The 27,554-nt window shown below is 38.7% G+C and overlaps 1 protein-coding gene across 1 annotated transcript in view; it reads right to left on the bottom strand.

Annotated features, from left to right (window-relative positions):
• The window catches only part of LOC118777421 (netrin receptor UNC5C-like), a 152,975-nt gene extending 141,550 nt beyond the window's left edge, over positions 1–11,425 (bottom strand). Inside the window, exon 1 of the mRNA XM_036528296.1 lies at positions 11,148–11,425. Within this exon, the coding sequence (XP_036384189.1) occupies positions 11,148–11,262 (115 nt within the window). The 5' untranslated portion in view covers positions 11,263–11,425. The remainder of the gene's footprint in view (positions 1–11,147) is intronic.
• Between the last annotated feature and the right edge of the window lie 16,129 nt (positions 11,426–27,554).

Here is a 27,554-nt window from a genome sequence, read left to right as displayed (position 1 = left end):
TCTGGCAAATAATGATCAGACTGCTTTGCCAACAGGCCCAGACCCCCTGAATCAGACACTTTGCTGGCTGTCTTTTCAGCTTGTTACTGTTGTTTTCCACGTTTTAGATGTATAATAATGAACACTGCATCTAAACCCAGTAAAAAGAGTTTGATTACCTCTGTCAATCACAGAATACCCAAGACATTAATATTCTAAAGGCCAGAGGGTCCATTCTACAGCAAAGGGAGAGAGCACTGTAGCAGTCTGGTGTCTCTCCCTTAGTGCTGGGCAGGGACGAGGGGGTGCTTGGTTTAGGTTTTGTTGCATATGGCTTCACATTCTGCACATGCACAACCACCAGGCACAGAGGCAACCCCCTACTGAGGTAGCTGTGCTGCCCCACCCTCTACACTTACCCCTTTGACTGACTTCCTGCTAGCAGTTCCTTACATCCTGTTGTCTTATCATACTAACCATGAAAAACACACCTGAAGTCCAAGAAATCCATTACTTTTCTAGACAAATACTGTTAAATGACAAACAGAAAAACTCAGTAATAACAATAAGAAGCTTTGTGTTTTTAGTTTGCTTGGTTGCTCACATGCTGGTTAATGAATTACACTCTCACAATTTTGCAAATACTTCTGTGCCTACTTTGTGAAGGCTGTTTGAATTTGAGGACGATTAAATGACACACTAAGCTAAATCTACAGACAAGAAACACAATTTAGTGCAGTGATTGGTAACAACAGACCAATATTTTTGCTGGGGTTATCACTGTTTCAGTTATACATGAACATAACTTTGCTTCCCTGGAAAAGCTGTCCCTCAGTCCAGGCAACTGGCCAGTGTACCACTATACAAGCATCAGAGAAGATAGGGCTCCAGTTACAGAAAGTAAAATCTTACTGAAGTTTAACTTCACCATGTATCAGTTCCAGTGTCTTGTAGAAAATTGTTCAGCAACACCACCAAAAGCTTTCCTTCATATAGCTGTTACAGACTTATTTCATTAACAGAAATCTTATAGAGTACATTCAGCGGGGGCTACAAGGAAGTGAATGTGTGGAGGTTAGTGCATTAAATGTTGCCAGACACAAGCATTGTAACTGGAGCAGGGCCAAAGACTGAGTCTATGGCCCTGTTCACACCTGGCATTAACATGTGTCTTGGGTGATCCGATCACAAGTGGACAGTGCTAAGTACAGGTGTGAACACACCCAAGATGCATTGAGGATGCATTGAGATCCAATCGCTCAGACCACATTCAGAGGTGGTGTGGGCCGCATATGGCCACATTCTTTTAGCAGTGTGAACACGAATGTGTCCTAGGCCACATTGAAGCACCGCCTACTCACCTGACGTCCTCTGCGTAAGCAAAAGTACATACTCATTTGCGTGCCAACTGCGTTCACACCGGTGTGATTAGCTGTTTAGCGCGTATGTTAAACCCGGTGGGAATAGAACACAAGATTTGAAAAATTCTATCTAATTTGGATAATAGCTGTATCTTTGATGCTTAATAATGTTAATGAAAACATAACAAACCATGTAACGTAGACTAACGTGCTACATAGCACGTTACATGAAAAATAAGTTACGTGCGAAAGGGTTTTAAAGTGTGACAACAGGCAACAACAACTAGAGTTTGCAAAGCTACCCCAAAGGTGTAATGTAGTATATTACATGGAAAAATGGTATTATGAATAATATGTGAAGTGTTGTAGTTCTACAAATAAATGTTAGTAGACTATAGTGGGAGTCAAGATTTACGATATCATGAATACCAAGAGGACATTCTAAAACACTTAACGCTTAAGCCTTTTCCTTATAATCGGCATCAATGGAGAGGAAAACGCTTAACATACGGGTCACTTAATCTAAAAAATAGGAAAAGATTGCAGGATATCATGAAAGTGTGCAGCAAAATTGCAGGTACAACCCTGAATGAGCTAACTAACCTGTACAAGGTCAGGACTTTGAAGAATGCCGAGTCAATCCTGGCTGACCCTAGCCACCCCTTGTTCAAGGAGTTCTGCTTGCTTCCGTCTGGCCACAGATACAAACTGCCAACATGCAGGACAAACAGATTTAAGAACTCATTTGTCCCAGCCGCCATTGGCCTTATAAATAACTTAATGTGATTTTCATGATGTAGCCACCGTCCTCTTCAAGAGTCCATCCACTTCCACTCATAAGTGGAAGGCAAAGGAAGAATTTCTTTGTACAGGGAACTTGTTTCTTTACTGTGCATATGACAATAAACTTTGAACTTTGAACTTACCCAGTGGGATGTTGTTTTTTTTTATTCTGTGTTTACTGTTTATTTATTTATTATTGTTCATTTGATGTTGTGTGGATACTGCTGGCTGTAAAACAAATTGCCCCTCGGGAATAATAAGGATATCCTTGATCCTTAATGAGAGCTAATGTCCTTACTCATAGGATTTCGATTTTGATTTTTTGATAGGTGGAAGTGTTTATGACAAGAGATGTCCGACAGAAATTTGGTGATCATTGGTCGCTGTTTTGGAACATTAAGCCACGTTACGCCTTTTCACGTTAAGCGTTTTAGAATGTCCCTTCTTCCATAACAAGCGTGCTTCGGTTTTAGAAAAGTAATTCATAAATGTAATCACAATACTAGCAAACCAGTAAACACCCTTTGATATTAAACTACATTATGAAACATTTTCATCGCAGTGAATAACATAAGAAACTTTGAAAACATAATATCTTGCTTAGCCTATTTAATTCAACCATACTGGCAAGGTGCCAGACAAATACAGCGAAGTTCAAAATATTGTAATCTAGCATTTCTGCTTTTTCCAACGATAAACAGAATTTAACAAAAGATCAGCTGCAGCTGACAGCTCCTATTTAATTTCAGTGATGAACAGAATCTAGCTTGCTAGTCAACTAGGTTTTCATTTACAGATACAACACGCATTATTTCATAGTGACAGTCATAACAAGATTCGTTCAAACAGACTTTTAAATGAAGCATAAACTTACATTTGCAAACGTAAATGATGTACGTGTTTATTTGCATATAGAGCGGGAGATCCGATCACAAGTTGTCACTTGCGTCTCCATCACAAATTGTGGAGATTCATTTTAATGCCAGGTGTGAACAGACGTAGTAAGAGCTGTCCACTTGTGATTGGATCACCCAAGACGCATGTTATGCCAGGTGTGAACAGGGCCTATACCTTAGTCAACATCAGAGTTCCTGTGTCACTTTGCTTGTGCATAATGATCACAGGACCCTGCTGACAGTGTTAATAGCTCTCATCTCTTCACCAGATCAACCTGAGCCCATCCATACGGATCAAGCAGCTTTTTGGTGTATTTTAGTTTGATTTCAAGGCTGCCTTCCTGGCGTTTTGAAAAACATGATAAAGACTATTACACATAGAACTGACTGAATCAATCTGAAACAACACAACACATTTTCAAGACACACACACACACACACATTGTTGATGTTTACATACCACACTCATACTCACATACACTCATACAGTACATCTGGCTCTTGTTCTAAAACCAAGGAGTGACATAACTCAAACTTTAAAGTAATATACAGATATCTAAAATAATGTTTGAAAATCAGGCAAGGTTTTTCAGTCTGAGAAGTACAAAGGGTAAGTTAATGTAACTATCTTGCACTTTGCAGGCAAAAAATTATGTCCTATATCTAGCACATAATATTTTTTCAAGGGCCAACCCATTAAGCTACAACAAACATTAAGCTCCTCCATGCCTCTTGTAAAGTGTAAAATGTTGTGAGGCAGGAAATTGGTCCAACAAATTGTTCTGTCTAAAGCCAATGTTGAATTTCAGTGATTTATCAATATATCATTCTGTTTTCCTAAAAGTATTGGCCATCCTTACCACCATACAGGCCATTTCTCATTAAAACAAAACACAAAGAGCCACACAGACACTTAAATGATCTCATACCTGTATCCAGTGTGATATGAACATAAATGGTGCTTTTTCTGTGCTTTATAAGGATGGTGCCCATGCATCTGACAGACAGGTCATCTGCTCTGGCACAGCATTACCAGTGAAGTGCCAGTACTTGTGCTGGGTTCGGCTAATTGACTGCTAATAGAAGTGGATGCTGCACTGTGACATTTTGCCTGTAGTTAAGAGTGGAGTTTGACAGTCAGTGATTAATGATTGCTCTCCTCTCCCATTTCTCACTTCAAAAAAAGCAGGAGCCAGGATCCTCATGTTATTACTCTTGCCAACCTAAAACTCCAGAAATATCCACCAACCGTGTAGATAATGCTGGGAAAGAGCTACAGTGTAAGTGTGACACCAACAAGAAGACATGCAGCCTCAGCACTCTTCACAGTAATTATCACTAAAAATAGTCACAGGACACAGGAGAAAAACAAATGGCACACAATGTTGACTCCACTATGGCAATGGAATATATTAAGTGTTGTCATTTCTGACAATAAACACTCTTTAGTTGGCTGTTTATTTCCCTTTGTGTGACCCAGTGCTTACATTAAGTCTCTGAACAGCATGTACTTTAAAATATCCTGTGTGAGGTCATCTCTTCTACAGTACATGCACATTTTATAGCACTTGGTCACTCACTTGCATTCCTGAACTTTAATAATACGTTCTCTGTGTATAGAGAACTCATTTTTGAAATGACTTTTAAGACTGTAACTTATGCATGATCTGTGGGACCCAGACCTCAGCCAAAGAGGGAAATGGCTGGAGTAATAATGCTAGCAATAACAAGCTCACATTAATCATGCACATTCTGATCAACTGGAAATTGTGTGCATGGTGTTTTGGCATTTATAAAAAAACACAAGTGCGATCTTGTTATTTTAAGGATTCATTTGTCTAACTCATGGAAAACAAACCTCCAAAGATGCCAAAAAAGAGAATGAGGGGGTAGCAAAGAAGCACAAATGTGGAAGAAGCGAGGTAATCCCATGGTCAGCTCTGCTCTGAGCTCTTGAACTTTGTTTGATTCCAAATATTTATTATGCATATGGAAATGTATATATAGTGAGAATACATCTGCCTGAAACAAGCATGAATGTCAAACTGAACACAACACTTCTTTCTGTGGCCTTACGTGCTTATTAATCTTTTACGAGGGAGGCATACGCAAACACAGGAATGAGAAGCACCATGACAAAGGTCCACTAGTTTCCTCTTAAAACCCATACACCAATCCATTTACAATTTTGTGCCCCTGCAGAGCACAGCACATCAAATGAGATGGCAAGCCAGACTTCTGGCTCTGCACTATCCAGACCTCAACAGGCTAGAAAGAATTTTCCTGATCGCTTTTTCTCATAGCTCATTCCTCAGCAGTGACTGCAATGATCCAGATGATAGTAACCCTCAGGGCCAATGAAACTTGGAAAGCTTGCACCCTTTCCTTAGCCCTGTGGACACTCTCACACCATCTTGGTGTGTTTCCATTGACCCACCTCAGCAGAGGTCAGCTAAACCTGAGGAAAGGAGAAGTTTCATTACATTACGCTACATTATTGTCATTTAACTGACGGTCTTACCCAGAGCAACTTACATATGTTACAATTTTTACATGTTACATACAGCTGGATATTCACTAAGGCATTTTTGGGTTAACTACCTTTCCCAAGGGTCCAGCGGAAGTGCCCCAGCAGGGAATCAAACTGGCAACCGTTTAGACAGGAGTCCTGTGCCTTACCACTATGTTACACTGCCGCACAGTTTCCACAGCAGTCTGACCCTCATATCTGATAATATCCTGGCCTGATGCCTAGACAAGTGAAAATAGGTGTATTTATCCTATGTTATGATATTATGATATATTATGATGTCATGATGGAATTATGATATGATGGAATTATGATATTTTTACTGCATTCTTCATGGTGGAAGCATTTCAAAAGCACAATCAGCAGGGTTTATTCCTCCATCATACACTTTTCGACAAATATGCATGTCATTTGAGGAATGACTAACCTCCTTCATTTACGGTACATGTGAGGTAGGTAGGTGTAAGAAATGCCATAAAAGTTCATCTCTAAAAAATCATTTGAACAACAGGTTAGGCCAAACTGACTGAAATGCAAACCACCAATGTGGATTACATTAGAATGGCACATAGTTGGGATAGGTCAGTGAAACCTGTATTCATCTAGGAATGGAGCAGTAAATAAGAAAGCCTCATGGATCACAATGGAGAGAAGTGGATGCTGCACTGTGACACTGGGGTTGGATCCAAAGTGTTCATACCTTTGTGCACTGAGGGTTACTATGTCAGTGATAAAAAGCCTCCAGTGTGTAGGATCTACAGACTTTCATGTGGCATTGAGTTGGTGTCAGCTACATGTGACAAAACATGTGTGTAGCAAGTACATCTACAAACATTCTGTAGCTGCAGGCTAAATTATGATGCACTATTTACAGCCTATAATTATAACTGTTTCACAGGATCCAGCTCATTCATCATGGCAACAATTATGTCATTTTTAACTTTAAATCATGAACAAATCAGCCCTTAAAAGTACAGACAGATAAAGAAGGAGTAATAAAAATTAAGTGTGGCTATTCAATAAGCCCATTAATTGGCCCTATTAATGAGCACTTTTACATTCCTGTGGGTGATACTGAAACATGCAAACCTCACTGGTGCCTAAAAACATCTGATCCATTAATGAGTTACAAATTATCTTCTGTGAGCATATGTTGACTTCTTAATCGACATGGAATGACCTGGTTGGAGTTCTCATTACAGACAATGACACTGCCCTTCACTCCACAGGGCCTGGAGTCAGAATTATGTCATCTAACCATTCCCCTGAGAATTTGATTGGGAGGTTTTCCCTCTCCTCTCTCTATTCCTCATTAACAATTCAAGCTCTTGGCTTGAGCCTCTGCCTGGCAGTGTATGGTTGCTGTTCTAACCTTTTTCCCCTTTGCAGGATATGAATAGCAATGCTGCTGTTGTACTCTGGAGAACAGTCTTCTCATGCTGTCAGAGTCTGTGCAGACTTCTTCTGCGGTTTCATTTCTACTGAGTTTCACTCTTCAGAATAATCTCCAGGTACTAAAGTAGGAACATTAATGTGTGAATTCAGAATCTTTCATATAAAACACTTTCATAAGAAAAGTGATGCAAATGCAGAGGCTTCTCTCTTCAATGCAGCAATAATAAGAGGTGAACTCACTGTACATTGAGAATCAGACAACTGGTCAGAGTGCCAGTAGCATTCTGTAACTACAGTATTTTTAATGGTCTGCTACTCTAACCACAGCATTTATACTCATGAGGCTACATTCCCTGCTCATTGCCTCCCTTATTACTACCATGACTGCATTTATAACCTTGGTATACCCTCCTGTAGCTATGAAAAGTAAATATAAATGAGCAAGCAAAGCGAAGAAGCAGCCAACCGGCCACCTGCATTTTTAGGAATGCATAATCTGTCAATGCATCATAGACATTATGTTTTAAGACAGTGTTTGTCTGACACACAAGCACCCATTACTGAGAGTCGGTTTAGCTAATGCGTTTTTAATAGGCTAAGGAGTTTTTCACCATCTCAGAGCATTTAGAAGACTGACTGCCACTAATTCATAAAAAATGTCTGTATAGTATTCCTCTGACAGCGCCAGTCTTTTAATAAACATAAGTAAGCTCAATGACTTCTGTTAATAATAAGGGCCTAGTCTCTGTTAATGAGCTTTGAACAAACGCATAATTAATCTTTAAAGCATTTTATTTTTGTCCGAATCACAAACCCTCTCACTGCTTTTCCACAAAAAAGAAAAAATTAACTGTGATTTGAGTATATGATCTATTTGGGCTATCAGCTCCAATTTCAAGATCAACTGACTCAACTAGACTGCAAACAGGAGAGAAAAGGAGAAGTGCACGTCAAGGGTCTGGGGCATCTGAGATGGATTGTAAGTAGCTCCTCTTCTCTGACACCAACATAATATGCCTTTTTTGAAGAAATGGAGAGGGCCAGAGGCAAAAACAGCAGAAGAGTGTTAGAATAATGAACCAAACTGTAGTGAGACCCCGCAAAAACTGTCTACAAAATAAGGCTTGATGTTGGATTGAAACACGCCTGAACTTGAAGGTCTGTCTAAGTCAGTAATAAAGGCAACTTTTAAAGCATTGGTGGTCCAATGACAGAGAACAGCAGGATCAAATTAGAGAGCGCTCCCTCTTTGTTCACTACCACACAATTAGTAAATTCTAACACATCCAAATCACAGCTGGTGCTACCACTGTTATTACAAGAGAGTATAAAAAATGACATCTACTTTGGTGTTCACTGCAGTTAAGGTTGCATATGTGCACACACAATGTCTTTCTGAGCAAGCAATTGCATATCTGTTTAGCTAGCTACTGAAGAATTCATGTCAGTGTTACTTATAACAGTGTCTTGTTTCCAACCTACCAAATAGCATGTAGCCAGCAAAACTCTCTGTAGCAACAAAATTCACTGATTATTATGAACATTATGAACTGTACACCACTTGGATCAGCAATCCAGTTTAGTAATGAGACATCAGGTGAGGGGAGGAATAAAGCTTGCCTGCTTCTTATATTGATTGATTACATTTTTTTGCATAATACAAAGAAAGGCACTGTTATCGTATATGTATGTCAGGAGTGTTAACAGTGAGGAAGGTGAATGTAGGACAGTTAGAGAGAAAATAAATATGGCATTGGTGTTCCTATACAAACTCTCCCTCTGGCTTGAGATCAGTCTTCCTTTCCCTCCGCTGCCCCCCGTGGGATGCCGATTTTAACAGGATGCTGCTATGCCAGCTATGCTGAAGGGCTGCAGGCAGGGGCGAGCTTCACCAGTCACATCACTGGCCTCCAAATCCCTCTCTCATTACACACATGCACACACACAGCCAAAAAAGTCTTTGAAGTTCTCAACCTCACAGGAGCTACAGTGATAAGTTATAACGTTATAAATTATCGTGTGCTAGACAGAACATCGGATGGAAACGTGACATTTCATTACATTAATTTCATACATTATTGAAAATTGCAAATAAATAAATAAATAAAAATGAAATAATGGCAGTAGCCATGTTACTGTGTCTTTATATTTTATAGTTGAAGCTAAGAAAAACATTAAAGATTCAAGATTCAAGATTCTTTATTGCCAAGTACAATGGAATGCTTACTCCCCACTCACTCCCGCAGTAACACTCCTAAACATAAATTCGAAACATAAATTCTAAAAATGTAGTAAGGTGACCAAGTGCAGTCCAGCGATAATAATACCGTAATAAATATTAACAATAAGGTGGTCATGGCAAAGAAATGTGATACTGAGTAACAATGTAATGAAAAGGTATACTGATAGATGATAATGATAAAGTGACCAGTGCAGTGCAGTGCAATATAATGATAAATGACAAGTGACCAGAGCAGTACAGCACAGTGAGAGTGCCTGCCTGCTATGTAGCCGAGTTCCCAGTTTAATTATGGATCCAGTAATTGAGTGATTAACAGTTCAGTAAGCGCACTGCCTGTGGGTAAAAACTGTTCTTGAACCTGCTTGTCCTGGTACGAATGCTACGGTACCGGCGACCGGACCGCAGCGGGGAGAACAAGAGAGCCGCGGAAAAAACAAATTACACACTTTGTGTTTTGCTGGGTGAATATGAATAGAATTAAAAAGTTTTGTACTCATGAACCAAGAATACAGCAGATATTAGCGAGTATTGTGTAAATGCCTAATCTTGCGTGCGAGGGCTGATCTAAGAAGAAAAAAAAATCGGTAACGGTAGGCTATAAACAATTAAAAAGTTACATGACGATAACCAAATGCTTCTTTTACATTGTTACATTTGCAACTGCTTTTATTGTTTTTTTTTTTTACTTCTATTATTATTATTATTACTACTACTACTACTGCTGCTGCTACTAGGACTAGCCTACTACTACTACGTTATCTTCAAAGAAAGCATTACAGGCTCTCTAAGAATAAGGTAGGCTATTCAAGGTAAGAAGCTTATTGCATTTAATGAACTGTTCAATTTCTCTTGTGCAACTTGCTTTTATGCTCGGAATATCTGTCTTTCAATGCTAAGGAGCTAGTCTTCTAACAGATTTCTGTCCGTTTTCACTTTAGTGTCAAATAGCTACGCTTACATCAGGTTTAACTCACGCCAACGGCTGTCGAAGTCGGCTCATTGTTTTAATTTCGACTCAATTCCACAAAACAATTAAAGCCTTAATCGAGACAGATTTAGCGCGGACATATTTGCGGGTCGTAGGCTATATTGTACCTCCACGGTTAAACCATAGTTTGGGTTCAGTGATAATTTCGGATGTAGGCTACACACAGATCAGAGAATTAAAGAGGGAGACAAGAGGCAATTAACGCGCAGAGCGGGTACAGTGTGAATAGACGCGTTTATACCGACTCAGTTGCATACACTGTGGTACATGACAATTATTTGCAGTTATTTGAGAAGATTCAAAGAGTACTCAAGTGTTCCACGATTCATGGTACTGATGTCGACATGCACTCACCGTTTCGGTTTTTAAGGATTAAAAAACTAACCTTAAAGTAAGTATGATAGCCTAATGCCTTAAAAATATCTTGAATTGAGCTGTATACATACTTTGTATTCTAGACTGTTGTATGTAGACATCTTTCGTTTACAAGAATCGAAAAATAATCAACTGCACACAAAAGCCGCGAATTCGCTGTGATTGTAGGCTACTTATATAAAATATGTTCACAGTTTCATGCCTTAGTCCCCTGTCTCGGGTTTTCTCCTTTAATGCTGACACCAGACATTCATTGTGAAGTGTAATAGAGTTTGAATCTTCCGACAAACCAACACTGGCTGACACGACTAAGCTTTACATTTTAAGCATCTGTTGTTATACTTAATATGTGTCTTGCAACTGATTAGTCGTTGTCTGTTGCGAATGTTTTAAATGTTCATGCACGCATGAAACGCATCCATGTACATTTACAGTGTACAGACAGGAAACTACTTTAAAGGAGAAAATGGTCCAAGACATAATTTGCTGCGAAAGAGTTCACTGCATGTTAACAACAACTCCTCTCGCCATGTCACTTGCCTCTCTAGGAAACACTTGCGAAGGACCTGGCAGGTATAGGTGCAACCTACGGTCTTACCTTGTGCTGTTACGATGTGGACGAAGACGAGTAAAAATAATCCCGGTGTGGACATCTGCAGTAGGTATCCCGTGTGTCTCATTCCACTTTTCGCGCTCCGTTCCCTTTTCCCCATGATACGAAGAATTAAACTCCTCGGTGCGAAAAATATGCCTCTAAATGGCAGATATTGTCCAATTGTATAGTAATGGCAGATAAACAGTTGTTTAGAGCTCTATTAAACAATTCCCAACTCAGTTACAGACAGCATAAATAAACGATTTTGGGAAAAACAAAACTGGGGAGAGGGGTGAAATGGCTCAAGGGGTTCCACGCCCTCTCAAAAAACACTCAGCAAAATGACAGATGTCCAAACTGTTAATATACAGCGAAATGCCACCGCCCTCAAGCATTAGGCAATACATGCAAAAATCCATGCAACTGACTGTTTATTAATTTGTTTTACCGCGCGTCTGGTTTAACTAACTGCGAGGGGTGGTAGTTTGGCAGTGTAAGGTTCATTCTTGTTTTATTATATTTTCCAAAAGTTCAGTCCTGCTGTCGTGCTCTGCACTCAAGAGCGAGAGAGCATCTTGTCACACCTCCGCTTCTCGTGTTCTACTGTATACTGGACGCCTGAGTCCTTTCCTAAACCATGCTTCTCCCACCAATCCAGATCCCACCTACTCCTCTCTCGGTGATTGTAAACACCCGGGTTGGATCTCGGAAGGGATGTTCGTGTATGCATCAGAAGAGAGAGATTAGACAAATCTATTCTATTTGAACGCTTATGCTGCGCTCTTATATTCTGATTCTATTTGATGCTTCACGTGTTCGTGATTATTTTTAATAAACTAATGACAAACATGCCTTTATATAGCAGGTACTGTACTTATACTGACATCAAGTTTATTATATAGCAGGTACTCTACTTATACTGACATCAAGTTTAGTATAACACTACACACAGAGTATGAAAAAACTATTAGAAGCATTAAGAAAACAGAAGATGTATTCATTTTTAAAGATCTCTTCCCAGACCTTTTTAAGCAAAAAAGAAAGCACATCTGTTGATATAAATCACTGTGGTGTCAAGACTGACAGTATTTTCCTGTATTATGCCCCTGTATCATTGACACAAAATATAGTCCTATTTCATAGAAGTGAAATGAGATTAAATAATTGCCTTGAGATTCAGCATGCAGTACTTCTGTTTTGAAAAAAAAAAAAAATCATAAAGGGGTACCAAAAAGCGCAAATCAGATTTACTAAATGTTACATATTTGGCGTGTGCGTGTTTTTTTTTTTTTTTTTTTTTTTTTAGTGTAGTCTTTGTACTGGTTCACTTTTCTAAAAGAATTTTTCCCTTCATTCACTGGTCAGACAACCCACCAAATGGTTTGAGTGACAATTATGTCAGGCTGTAAAAAGCTGCACATGCAAAAATGACAGCATGTAAAATTTGCATTGGGGCAGGCTGCTATAAAGTGACAAAAAGTAAATACCTCCAAGTACTGAATGAATCAAGAGACAGTACACCGAACCTGCCCACAATGCTCACTAATAATTCTCTTGTAGTTGAAGCTTTATGCCTTTTATACTTACACAAAGAAAAAGCATTTTCACTCCTAGCATAACTCTCATTTCACCATGTTTTTAAGTACAAATTATGTACTGCTTAACTGAAAACTCCCACCAAAGGTTTAACACAACATCCATAACAACTGGATAACAATGTGTGTGTGTGTGTGTGTTTGTGTGGGTGTGTGTGTGTGTGTGAGAGAGAGAGAGAGAGAGAGAGAGAAAGAGACAGGATAAGAGTAAGGTAGAATGAAAGAAATTATAACACAAATTAATTAATAAGACACAAAGAATAATAAACTGTATTCTTGTACTTAACTCCTTCTCCAGGTCCTTATGGTCTCATGCATGGCCAACTGCAATTTATGCTTAGGCCTACTCCAATCTCAGCACTTGATAAACAGTACTCTGGCCTTTCAAGCACCCCTAGCATATTCAGAGAGGTAAATGTATCACTTTGCTGCTACATTGGTCTGTATCAGGTGTACATACCTGGTCGGCAAGAAGGAATGCTACTCAATATAAAGCATCCAACTCTGGATGAGGGCCTCTATGGGTAAGTTATCTGGTTTTGATAAATTTCATAGGGATTTTCTGAAAATTCCTGTCTTGAATCTTAATATGGAACTTCAGTTGTCAATGACATTTGTTGCTAGTGGTCTACAAGTAAAAATGTATTAAAAGCATATGATGTGAATGTGATGTCCATTACATATCACTCTATTACTGGTGTAGATAGGACTGTGGGAAGGGCCCCATGGTTTGACACTGTGAGTGGACCCTGGGTGGTTGACGCTGAAGACATGAAAAGGATTGAGCTGCATTGCACCACATCATTGATCTTTCAAAAGTTTGCATTTTTAAAAGGAAATCATTCACGCGAAGGTGGAACATATTTAAAATAAAACCACTGATGAAAATAATTATGGTGCGGCCATGCAATCTGAAAAAATGAAGAAAGGACAGTGAAGCTCACTGCTAAGGGTTTAGAAGAAAATATATCACAGCTAAAAAGAGCAAAGCTAGGTCAGCTCATTGGTAAGATGAATATCATTAAAGCTTTCATGCAAGATTAAAGTAGTGAGGAAGTGAAATTTCAAATGGATACTTTCTTCAAGTTGAACAAAGAATTAAGGAGACTTAGTGTGAAACTTTTTTATCCAAAGGAGGAAATTGAGAGCGATCGATTTCACTGGTATTTGCCAGTTTGGAGTCCATTGACAGTACTATGCAGAAAAAATGTCAAGTAACAATGGCTGTTCTCTCTCCAGCCAAGTTTTCCACCAAGTCTTACAGTCTTTGAATGAGGCCTGTTGCACTGTAGGTCATTCATTAGTCTTTTCTTCTATCCCATGTACAAATGCGCTAAGTAACAAAGAGAGGTCATGCCTTTTAGAACAATATATAAGAGGACAACTGCTCTCATTTGAGGTTGCCACCATATGATTCCGGAAAGAGGGTACTACAGAAGCAAAGAGTTTGCTTCAACACCACTTTGGAAATCAACAAAAAAATTGCCACAGCATACATGGAAAAGCCCTTAGGTTGGTCAGTAATTAAGTTGGAGGACAGAAGGGCCTTGCAGACTCACTTGCTTTTCCTCAGAGAGTGCTGTAATGGAATGGAGGAAATTTCGCACATGGAAAAAATGCACAGCCTTTCCAATATGAAAACTGTTAAGGTGGCAATCTACATCATGTGAACTACAGGGGCGGTGCAGTTGCAAGAAAAGCTAAGATGGGCTTAGACCCCCTATTATACAAGACCCAACAGACAGCAAAATAGGTCTCAAAAATAAATTTGTACAGAAAACAAAACTTAAATTTAGGAATAAGAGAAGTAGTTTTGCTAGTACAATGAAGGAGTTACAATCTGTTATTTCCCAGATGTCACGTCACAGATGCCCACTTTCCCATTGGTCCTGTTCCAAATAAATGCACTCTTTTGGAAGCAGGTACGATTGTGTTATGTTAAAGGTCACCTTTGTGAAGTATGAAGCAGTGTCCCTGCCCCTTCCGTGCAAGTGAGATGGTATTTGTTACAGGTACTTGGTAAGAAACTTGTGTTTTAAAGTGTGAGAACTTACATGGTTGGTGAGTTACTGATTTACCTGTCTTGTGGTGTATGTGTGCATTTGACTTGTTTTGCCAGAAGTCAGGGGAAATGTCCAGAAATTTCTGTCAGTCAGGTATGTGGAAAAACTGTGGATTAAGCATTTTTTTCTTGTCAATGTATACATTGAATTAAAGATATAGTTTTTCAGGAAATGCTCGCTGCCGCTCTGTTTCTGTGTTTTGTTGGTTTTTTATTTGTCGCCACTTCCTAACCAACCTGTGACTGGGACTGAGAAATATGCTAAGTCTATGGGTAATTTTTGTAGAGTGTAACAGAAGTGGTTATGCAGACTACTTTATAGCTTTCACGTGTGTTTGAAATACTCTGAAAAATAAATATTGTGGTGAATTTTCTTTTTGCTTGTTTTGATGTTTATAATTCACCTTTGTCCCTTTTCCCTAGTAGAGTTGAATAGCTTATTTCTCTCATTGTTGTATCACTTTCAAGCCTAAAGCTTGGTGAGAAAATATTGTCTAAATATTTGATCAACTGAATAAATTTTATTGTTCTCCTTACCTGTAATAAAACCTGGAACGTTTTCTATCATTTTGTCATGTGTTTGACTCCTGTAACAGGAAGCCTCTGGTGCTGGCCCTAAGAACTCCTGAGTGCTCACATGACCTGTCCATAGAAAATGGTTGCCTGATTCTGCTGCTCTCTCCAGGCCATGATTTTCCAATTCTGAAATACTTTGATGGGCATTTTTAATAGTAGCAGTCAGGAACATGTTTGCCAAAAGCTCCAGGACGCCAAATAAGTGAAAGAGAGTGAAACCTGCAGCAATGTATCATACCCTACCATGTACGTAGTGTAGCATAGTGGTAAGGAGCAGAGCTCATAACCAAAAGGTTGTTTGTTCAATTCCCTGCTGGGCCACTGCTGTTGTACACTTGGGCAAGGTACTTGCTTCAGTAAATGTCCAGTGGTATAAATGGATAACATGTAAAAACAAAGAAATAAATGAAATTATAACCTATGTGAGGTACTCTGGAAAAGAGCATCTGCTAAATGTCAATAATGTAATGCAATGAAACCTCCTCTTCAATAAAGAAGAAAATACAGGAGAAGAGCATTGAACCTAGAGTTATATGCCACTGTTTCAGAACTTTTCAAACAACAGCTTGGCGACCTGCAGCCTTTTGAGGCAGGCAATAAGAGTGGAGCTGCATGGTTTAACAGAGAGGCTTGGATTGCTGCAAAACCATTTTAAATTGATTTCCTCTAATGTAGACAACATGCAACGGGCAGTTTGTGAGGTTAAGAGCCATCCTGCCAACACAAGAGCCACAACTGATCACATTCAAGAGAACCTTGAACACTGTGGGGACGAGCAGCATCAGCCTAACCTGCAGCTGGTCAGTTTGAGGGAAAGAGAAGAGGCGAGTGCCCCCATAAAGTTTCTCCAGCTGTACTTACCATGCAGGATTCCTTCCTTGAAAGGAAAACCCACAGAAATTGAAAGAGCCCGTGCGATATACAGTGGGAGGGACAGACCCAGCTCAGCTCCACACATCCTAATTTTTAAACTTCTGTACTACGGTGCTCACCAGGCCATCCTCAGACGTGCCTGGGTTTTGTCCCCTACCCCCCACCTCAGTATGGCAGCGGTCCGCTTGGATGCTATGGAGACTACAGCAAACTGGATGGCCAAGAAGGGCACACAAATGGGAGAAGTGACAAAAAGGCTAACTCAAGCAGGGATGTAGTCTTCCCTCTTATATCCTGCTGTGGTCAAGTATAACATGGAGGTCAGCAGCTCATGTTTAAAACACCAGTGGAAATCCAGGGGGTGGTTTGAAACAGACACAACATTAACAGTTGTGTTTTTTCTTTGATGTGTGTTTTTCGGATATTTAAAAATTCTTGTATGGTTAATCATGTGTAGGTGGGGACCGGGAGGTGTTGAGCAGCCTCTATGCTGTACTGAGGCCCTGTCTAATGTGGACTTTTTGTATAGATCAGGAATGAGAGCTGTTTTTATCTCTTGGCTTCTGCCTTTCTGTTATGAGTTTTGTGTTCTTTAATGTTTTGCTCTGGTTCTGCTTAAACATATTCCCATTAATGTTACTGTTTTCTGTTGTCCTCTGCAAAGCAATAGGTCACTTTTGATTAGGTCACAATTTTTAACATAATAGGATCTGACTGGTCGATTTACAGTTAAAGTCTGCCCCCACAAGGAGATGATAGCTATACAATCCAACCAAAGCGCTAGTTACTCCAAGTGGAAATGCACTGTTAAAGTCATCAACATGAGCACATATTGACACAAATGCAAATTTATTATTAAGAGTTTAAAGTTCCGTCACAGGCCAAACCACTTGGCCTGTCCCATCACTATAACAGGGACAGGCAAAGAGCTTTACTAGGTTTGAGGTTAAAGCATAATGAATCTCTCGCAGGGATAAATACAATTAGCTGTGATAATGATTTACTTACTATGCCACAGGATGTAAGCATCACATTTAAGACTGCTTATGAAACTGCACACTCATCTGAATTAAGTGCAAACCCCTGGAATGTTATTTATTCCTTGAGGGACTAAGTCTGCTCAGTTTAAAGCCAGATGAGAGTAATATATTAGATGCACAGATCACTCTGGAAGAACTGAAACGTGACCTTGACTTTTTGCAGAAGCACAAGACTCCTGGATTGGATGGCCTTCTTCCAGAGCTGCTGTCAGCTATCTGGGAGATAGTCGGCCTTCTTATTCTCGACTCAATTAATTTTGTATTACAAACAAGTTCTTTCCACAGGGACCAGAACACAGCTTTGATTAGACTTGTATTAAAGAAGGGCAAAGATCAAGATCAAGATCAAGATTAACCTTATTGTTAATCCCACACTGTGGGAAATTTGGCTTGGGCTTCCACCCATGTTGTGTCCATACAGGGAACAAGAAACATATTTAAGAACATAATAGTCAAAAACATACAGTAAAAAAGACAGAGAAAAGCATACACTGATGATAAATAGATAAATAAATAAATAAACATATAATGCTAAAAAAGTACAGAGAGGCGCCAATATGATATGACCAATTTCCAACTGGAAATTGGTCATATCATATTAATTGCATCCCTATTACGTCTACCACAATTTTTATTGAAGTAGGGATAAAAAAAGACCCATTGGATTGTGTCAGCTATCACCCAGTAAGCTTGATATCCTCTGATACTAAGCTCTGAGCTATGCAATAGTCATAGCTCACAGACTAGAACAGGGTATCAGTCAGCTGATCTATCATGATCACCTGTCAGGAATGCCCCCTATTGCATTATTTGCTTTATCTTTGGAGCTGCTGGCACAACCCGTCAGACAGAGAACACTGATTGCACCTATTTCCTGTATGATATTTTTAACAATCGGGACCTTGAGGAAGAGTTCTCACTCCCTGGGTTTTCTTATTTAATGTTTTTGAGACTAAGATCAACCCAGCAGGCATATGGTGTGACATGCGATACTAAATTATGTCTTCATCCACGTGTGAGCTGGCTGGAAACAGGTAGCAGCTTCGAGGGTGCAGTGATTATAATTTATGGTCAGCTACTCAAGTATTCATATCATGACCTGCCAATTAAAATGTTTGGCCATGTGAAATGTGAGCTCCTGATTGGGACAAGGTATGGCAGAATACATTTTTGACATCTAAAATTCCCACTCATCCGTTAAGACACTGTAGGCTAATTCGCTTCATTTTTGTTGTATAAAGTGGATAAAGTACCCACCCCATTATGTTCAAATTGTGGTGATGGCATAGGTATATGTTTACATCTTTTTAGGGACTATACCCAAGTGTACAGGAATTATGTTTCTAAAGCTATGGCTGAGCTTGTGGGCTCTAAAACTGCTAAATGATCCCTAATTTTACATTTTACAAGATGATTCTTCACTGGTGTAACTGAGTGCATGTCTGTTCCATGGACCTTTTTAAAATAAAAAAGAATATCCTGGACAAACATACTCAGACACCAAAGTTGGAAGAAAAGACATTTTATTGAGATCTCTTTCACCAACTCCTTTGTTTGCCTCCTCCAAAACGTACCCACACCATGGACTCTACAAACAAACAAGGAAACAGGCTTTAATATCTTAACATGCAGAGTGTCCAAATGGATGTTTACGAATTTCTAAATCTTGGACATTTTTTGTCAATATGCACCTTTTAACAGCTAAAGCAAATTAAATGTTTCTGGTCTGGGGGAACATGGCTTACCTGTTCATTCAATGGGTGATGGAGTCTGTCCTGATGGTGCCAAAGGACCCAAGGGCTGGAGGCTGATGGGATTTGTAGTGTTGGGGGGGGGGGGGGGGGGGGCGTTGGCAAATGGGGCTGAACAGGAAGAATCAATAATCTCTCTCTGTGGGGGAGTTTCCTGTGTTTGCTTTTAAATGCTGGGCAGATTTTTTTTCTCATAGTTTTTTTCACTGTCAAAGTCAACTCTACCACATGGTTGCGAAGTCAGTTAAAGGGTTAAATCTTTTATAATTGATTTGTATTGTGTTTGGAAGAGGCAAAATACATATGAAATATTTTAAATATGGTAGAGAGATGCCTGTATGCCTATTGGTTTATTGCCTTTATGCAGTCCATTGATTTATTTGATGCTTCGTAGTTTATTCTAAAATGGCTGACTTCCTTTATAAGAAGCAACATCTTCAGGGATTGTGCTTCTGGAAGGCTCCACAGCAACAATTAACAAGATCAGTCAAAGACCAATCCAAAGTTTTGAGGACATTGCAAAGGACATTTACAGGGTGATTTTTAGTTTACGAGTGCCATATCTAATCTAGGTAGGTGTTTTGCAATTCTGGTACACCTGGGGGAGGGGGGGGGGACATTGTTTGTACGTGGGAAAAAGAATTGTCTAGCTATCCAATTATGTCTTTATTTTCACCTTATTTACTGCCTAGGTTTATTTATCCATTGTTGGCCATTTCTTTTTTCCTTTTTATGTGTTTGGGTTTTTTCTCCTCCTAAAATGTGTAAATTGTTTTAGAACTTTTCCTTAAGGTACAATAAAAAATCAACTGATCACAATAAATAAATAAAGAAATAAAGAGTGGTGCAGTCTGTTTTTTTTTTTTGTTAGAGGCAAGCCAAGTAAACAAAACTTCTTACAAAGAAACAGTAAGGCATAGCCTGGTGTGCAAAGGAGAGCACAAAGGAGCTGTGCACACAAATGAGAGAGCATGCACACAAGTAGAAGACTGAAGTGAAAGGGGATTTGTTCTGGTTGTTTGAATAGAGGACACGTGAGTAAACACTATAGGAAGCTCATGTCTTGCAGTGTGCAACCAGAAACACGTTAGGTGTTCTTCATTTCAAAAGAAAAAAGTTACAAGCTAGGAGAGAAAGAAAAACTACCAAAGAAAACATCAGCAGGGCTCTTTTTTCCCTTGAAGCAATGTGGTAATATTGGGGCTGGTGACCAGGAGTGTACTTGTTATCATACAAGTACAGGTTAAGGTTGACAAGGGTTATAGGGCTTTGCAGACTTCTACTTTTGTAGACCCTGGAAACTCACCACTTACACAGCTGTTCTTAATGTTATCCAGTGAAGATGCAGTGTACCTAGCTAGCAACTAACATTTGCTCTGTGGGTTATCCATTATTTTTAACCAAAATAAATAATACAAATGCACAAATAATAGAACAGCATTATGGTTGTTACATATTTTAGGTGGGAAATTATAGCACTCAGGCATTTGCGTGGCTGTATTGTTGTTTCTTGTAAAGTAGTATGGCTATCTATCTAGCTAGTAGATGTCTGTCATTGACAATAAACTTATAATGACAGTAAAGTTTTTCACATCAAAAACCTTTGTCACATTTTGCCAGCAGCAACGTACCAGATGTAAGTACATTTAACATTACATTACATTTAACATTACATACAATTTTTAACATTCAGCGTGACAATATAATAGATGCATACAGATAATTAAGTTATTAACAATCAACAATTAACAATCACAATCACTTCACCTGTTATGTCAGTAGGTTAAGTGCACCAGTTTTTTAGTTCTGTAAATTTTCTCCCTTTTCCCTTTTTCTCATTCCGAAGTTGATGCTATAGTTTTGGTCTGAATCACTTTGGATAGCAGTCTCATGCTAACTGTTTTGCCCCAGTTTTTTGTTTTTGTACTTTCCTTTTGTAGTAGCTCCAGATGATTGGTTGTCTATTTGCTCTTAATGTATCCCATGTTATTTCTTTTCAGTACTATGCCATTGTTGTTCTGTATTGGTGGTATGTTTTATTAAAAAAAAATTATAGATGTAAATGATAATGTAAATGTGCAATATTGCATAGCCTACTTACATTATCACATGAATATGCAGTCAGTGGGCCCATTCCAGAATAACTAAAGCTGCAGCTGAGTTCGCAGAATATCATTCAGTAGGAACCTGCTTTAAAGTAGGCTAAATACCTGTGTTACAGCATAGTTACAGCAACATCCTTGACAGTCTTCTGTTTGAAGGAGATAAATATGCTCCCTGAGGGGAAAAAAGTACAAAACGCAAGCACAATTACAAGGAATAAATATACATGTTTAAATCTACAATTTACAACAGAAAAGATGAAAGATATGAACCAGATAGCTTATTACATGCAGTATTGCATAATTTGTATCAAATCTGACATTCATAATGAATATTTAAGTGTCTACTAGTAAACAGCAACTGCAAAATCCTACTGGATCTGGTGTGTTTGTGTGTGTGTGCATGTATGCTGCAATATGTCTGAATGTGTATGTAGACATAAATTTAATCATATTGTGAAATTGCAAAATTAAATTTATGATTGTCATTTTAATGTTTTACAGGGTATCTTATCTCCAATAGTAAATTGTAAAAAGGGTCAAGTTAACTCTGTGCTCTAGTTGCCCCTCATGATTTGAGATCCATAAGCACCACTGAAAGCACCTCCCAAACAACTCTCTCTCACATATGAACATGATTTGAAGTCCTCAATTTAGTGGAAGCCAAAGGTTTGCATGCCCTCACTGAACATGCTTTGAAATGTTATTGTACACTCAGTACTTTAAAATCCCTGTGGATTTCTGAGAGAGCAGTGGATGCTTACCCTGACAGAGTATGGTGTATATTAAAAATACATGATCATCCGCACACTTGCACATGTTCCATGAGGAAGAACTGTGAGGACACCTGAGATTTCACAGCAGGTTACCAATATGAACATGTGTTCTAAAGTGCACCACAGTGTACAATGACACTGTAAAATTATTAAATAGACCTCATGGAGATGTCCTTTAATTATGTTGCAAAAGTATTTGATGGTCAACAGAACATTCATCCTATGAATTCTCTTGGGTAATTAGTAGTAAAATTGTGCAGGAAGAAGTGCATTATTGGCATTTAGCATATGGTCTTATCCAGAGTACCTTACATAGGTTACTTTTTTAAATATGTTATCCATTTATACAACTGGATATTTATTGAGTCCGTTACGGGTGTAGTACCTTGCCCAAAGGTACAACATCAGTGCTCCAGCAGGGAATCAAACCGGCAATCTTTCATTTACAAGTCCTGCTCCTTACCATTATGCTGCACTGCCCTACTGATAAAGTGTCATGGGAGGGGGAAAAAAAGTGTCCGCTCTTGAATCACCTTAGAAGACAACTTGAAATAAAATCACAGTATGCTATGTGGAATGAAAAGGCCAAACACTTGGGCTGATTTGAACCAGAAAATGCTATCAAACACCAGGATATTTTCCCATGGCAGAGTATGGTAGGACAAAGGTAGGATCCAGTGATACAAGATTGTTACAGTTGTATATTTAAGTTAATTTACCTCACTTTTTATTATGTCATGCTATCTTTCAATTACAGAAATTACAGAAGTATTTTCAGAAGCAACAAGTCAGTTGTATTTCTTCTTTCATCTTGAGATTTTTTGTAACCACCCAGCAGCTTATACAAAGAAAGTACATACTGTTAAATTATGTACAGTTATTGCATATATTTCTACATATTTCTATTAAATTATGTCTTAAAGTAGCCTAATTGTCAGGGAGGCAATTAGGCAGTTAGCTTTCAGATGAATGTTAGCAAACTACTTGCTCACTACACATTTCTGCCTTTTTTCACTGAAAGAGAGAAGAAAAAACACACATAAAGAATTGTAGTGAGTGATGTGTCTCTCAGGTGCTATGATTCTCAGCTACTCATGAACAGCTCACACTGACATATTCTCTCACATTTTTCTGCCCCAAATGAGGTTTGTGCCCATTGAATGATACCAATGGGCTTTCACTGGCCTGGTCTATTCAATTTAAGGTGTTGTATGCTAGTTGCATGCTATGGGCCTTCCACTGAGTCCATATCGGGACAATGCTTATCTTCATCGTAATTATTTTAAGCATATGTGCATTATTCACTCCAGCTCAAGCTTAACCTGGAATATGTCATCATACATTGGACTTTGCTATCCCTCTGATCGCAATAAGTTTAGGGGAAATTAAGGTTATGGTGTGAAAAATTATCCTGGGGAATACTTGTCAGATACACCACACAGATAACTACTACAGTATGTACACCTCGTCCTTGAAGGAAAGTTTAATCTCAAATGTCTGCGGACAGTTAATTACAGAGATGGTTATGGAATTGTAATGACATAAATACGTCATAATCTAATTCCAGAACCTGGAATCTAGCAGAAAGTTACTCTGTACTGAAATAAACAGATAGTTCTGTTTCTTTCTTTTTATCAGAACTGGACAGGCAATTTCAAACATCCAGCCAGGCACTCAGGGCAGGCTGAAACCAGGCTGAAATCCAATAATCCTCTCCAAAAATCCATTCCCAGCACAGTGTATCATGACTTAACCGTACTTTGGAAAGTAGTCATTAGATTAGTCATAGAATTATTTTTAAGATACAAACCGATCATTATTAAATATTTAAAATACCACAAAATGAATTCAAGTTTTGGTAAAATATTTTCAATAACAGATTTAATTTGTGGCTAATTCATCATATTCTAGGACCCAAGTATATTTATCAATAATACTTTTGAATCTCTACCAGCTAGCTTGTACCTTGCCTGGCCAACTATTGAAACTTGGTCATGCAGCACTTCTAATATTGTTGACTCCTTATGTGGCTATTTACTTGTGTTGTACTCTGCCTCACTTGTAAGTCACTTTGGATAAAAGTGTCTGCCAAATGAATAAATGTAAATGCAAAATGTAAATGAATAAGGTTTGCATCTTTCAAATGAATGAAAGAGTACTCTTATTTAAATGAGAAATAATTCTGTATATACTCCAAGAAGCATCCAAGAAAATTCCCAGGCATTTTCCCCAGGATTTGCCATTACACTTTAGAATGATAGTCTTTATTTGTTTGCAAACTTTTTTCACATAAAAATGTGGTACTGTAATATGATGCCCAAGTTAGTTATGAAATTTTGGTGAAAAATCAGTAGAGGTTGCTTGTCTTGCCACTCTTAGGTCCACTGTGATTTATGAGCCGCTTGCAGGTTGCTTATTATCATTATTATTATTATTATTAAAAAGTAGGAACATTTGTTCAGATTCTCCTCAGTTCTGTTTGAATGTCAAGACTTTTAAAGTCTGAACATAAGTCTGAAAAAATGTTAATACAAGAGGAATCATCTCAGGTGGGTTTTGATTCATTCATTACTAATTCATATGCAATTCCAGATGAATTCACACTTCATTACATTCTGAGGTCTGGCAGTGACTGATACCAGTGTAATTAGATTATTGTAAATACACTGTCGCATGCTTGACATGCAAAAAGAGATATACATTAATATGAATGATGGGTGGTTTACATTTTATCTCATACAAATGTATGAAAAGAATGTTATGAAAGCAGTCTTACTGTATAAATTTCTTATGGTATTCATAAAACAGTAACATAAAACTGAACATATCCTGTCAATCAAATAATTCTTGAACAATAAGTCTTGGCAGTGACTGCAATAAATAGACACTTTACACCATCTACAGAACATTTGCAGGTGGACTAATACCTGCAACACCATCACCTCTCAGATAAACAGCCTGAGTGTAAGCCTGCTTACTAAACTGACACCTCAGTACTATCATGCTGAGGGATAGAAGAGGGCAGTGCTTCTTTCTGTGGGTAATGCAGAACTCCCCACAAATATATGATGCGACCCCTGAAAATATGTGGAAGACAACATGGGAGAGTATAATAAATGCCAAACGCAATGTATCAATGCTGGTGGCAATTGTGATTATTGTATATATGTATGCACAGCCATATTGAATGTGTAGGTAGAGTGCCACTTTAAAATGGTCATAACAAACTTGGGTGAGGAATCCAGCATTTTCACAAATATCTTTCATCTTCAGGAACAGCCATTCATTTGTGCTGATGAAAGATAATGACTATGGAGAAGGCTGGCTCTTAGGTTAGCACATAAATGAATATATTGTCATTATATAACAGTACAATGTACAAATACATTTTGTGAGTTCTTGCTGCTTGCAGAGAAAATCTTTTTAAACCGTCTGTTGTCTTCATTTACATAATTACGTTTAGTAAATGCTACACTGAACGGAGACCATGAGCCAGCGCAATTTTTCACAAAGCACGCTGCAATTTGCCCTCATTCTGTTTGTGTATCTTCTGTTTTCATGATTAAGAACTCCATGGTAATTAAGGAGCATGATCACAATTAACCATCTGCAGCTGCCCTCCTCTGAACAGTCTGGCACACCGCAGCTCTCAGGAGGACATTTACTAAATGCTGAAAGTAAAGCAGGCTTCACAGCTCTTGAGACTAACTTCAGGGAACACTCTGAGCACAGATGGCTGGTCAGATGGATTTCCTTTTCCTGAGGAATCCAGTTAGCTGTGGCAGAGATCACATTGTGCTGAATAGGCAGACCCCTCTCTCATAGATTGCTGTGTGAGGAAAACATTGGAATGCAGGTGGAGGCAATGGGACCTCATGTCGTCTGTGTCGGTGGGTTCAAGAATGTCGAGGTGAGCTAAATGTAATTGTGGGTCTGAAAAGAACCCAAGACAATGAAACATTAAAACTGCTAATGACAGAAGTGAATAGATTATCATGATGCAAAGAAAGAATGAAAATACAAAAGAGGACATTTCAGCTCTCTTCCTGGAAGACCTAGTAACAATGCTATGGCCAGTACAAGACTTTAAAGCTTAATCATCATCTAAAGACAGGGATATTTGTGTTAAACCAGCATTGTCTCTTTATTTTATCCACAAATGCTCTAACTAGCTAGCTAGATAGCAATTACAATTCATTTTTCATCCAATTCATTCAATTCACAAGGGTAATCATTTTATTACAATGCATTACCTCTGTATTGTTGGAAAGTGGCAAGCCGTACATCAGTTCAGTTGCAGTAACCATCCATATTGTCTGTTGTTTTGATGTGTTATTTCTCTACCTGATGACTAATGTGACAGTATGTTAAACCAATGTTTTTATCTTGTACACAAGTATTGAAAGGCTTATCCTGGTCCAAGAAGTGGTTTATTTTCTCCATCTGTATCTGCTCGGTTTTCACAATAGAAGTGAGTGTCTTGGTACTAAGTTCTGCAATGAGAACTCAACCCTATGATAAAATCCATCCATCACTAGCCACAAAGTGCTTCATACAAATGCAAATACAGTATCATCAAAATCAGCACCTGTTATCTGCTCTTAAGGCTATGATACACTGTCAGTTTTTAGGGCAGTATTGCTGGTAATTGGTGTTGGCATGCCTAAACACAGTTCTGGTCAGCCTTATGTACTTAAAATACAGAACAGCACAGGATAAAACAATAACATTTTAAAAAGCAACGGTTGGGAAAAGTGTAAAAACAGAAACATTGCCATGGACACAATTATTGGCACCCTTTTGAAGAATTCAGATCAGATCTTTTCATCTTCTGAAAAGAAGAAGTAGACTGTCACTGCAGTGAAATTAGACTCACCTGTGATAAATTGTCAGTGCTCATGACTTGAATTAACCAATGAATGATGGCTTTAATGTTTAACAAAGCCACCTTCATTTCCTGTTTCTTTTTCACAATGGTGAACACAAGAGAGCTGTCTGAGAGCATCAGAAATACTATTATCACCAAACACAAAAATTCTAAACGGTACAAGGCTATCTTCAAAGACCTTGGCATCCGTTTCAACAGTTTGCAATGTTATTGAGAAGTTGGCTGCTACTGGAACTGTCAAGAACCTCCCAGGACGAGGTGGAAAGAGGAAATTTAATCAGAGAAGTCTTCTGAAGTTTGTGCAAACTGTGGAAAAAACACCACGTAAAACATCCACAGAGCTTAAGGCAGACCTGGAGCAATCTGGAGTGATGGTTTCAGCCCATCCCATATGCCGCACATTAAACCGAGATGAGCTTTATGGGCGAAGACCAAGGAGGACCCCACTGCTGACAGAAAAACATAAAAAGGCAAGACTGATCTTTGCCAAGACCTACCTAGACAAACCATAATCCTTCTGGGAAAGTGTTCTATGGACAGATGAAACCAAAGTAGAGCTCTCTGGCAATGCAGACCAGCAATTTGTTTATAGACGACAAAATGAAGCTTACAAGGAAAAGAACACCCTACCTACAGTTAAATATGGTGGAGGATCGGTAATGTTGTGGCACTGCTTCGGGGTGGCAATGTAGCTTAGTGGTTCAGGAGCCAGACTTATAACCAAAAGGTTCCCGGTTCGATTCCCCA

Source organism: Megalops cyprinoides, chromosome 5, assembly GCF_013368585.1.
Source record: "Megalops cyprinoides isolate fMegCyp1 chromosome 5, fMegCyp1.pri, whole genome shotgun sequence".
NCBI lineage: Eukaryota > Metazoa > Chordata > Actinopteri > Elopiformes > Megalopidae > Megalops > Megalops cyprinoides.
This window is presented reverse-complemented; position numbering and strand designations above follow the sequence as displayed.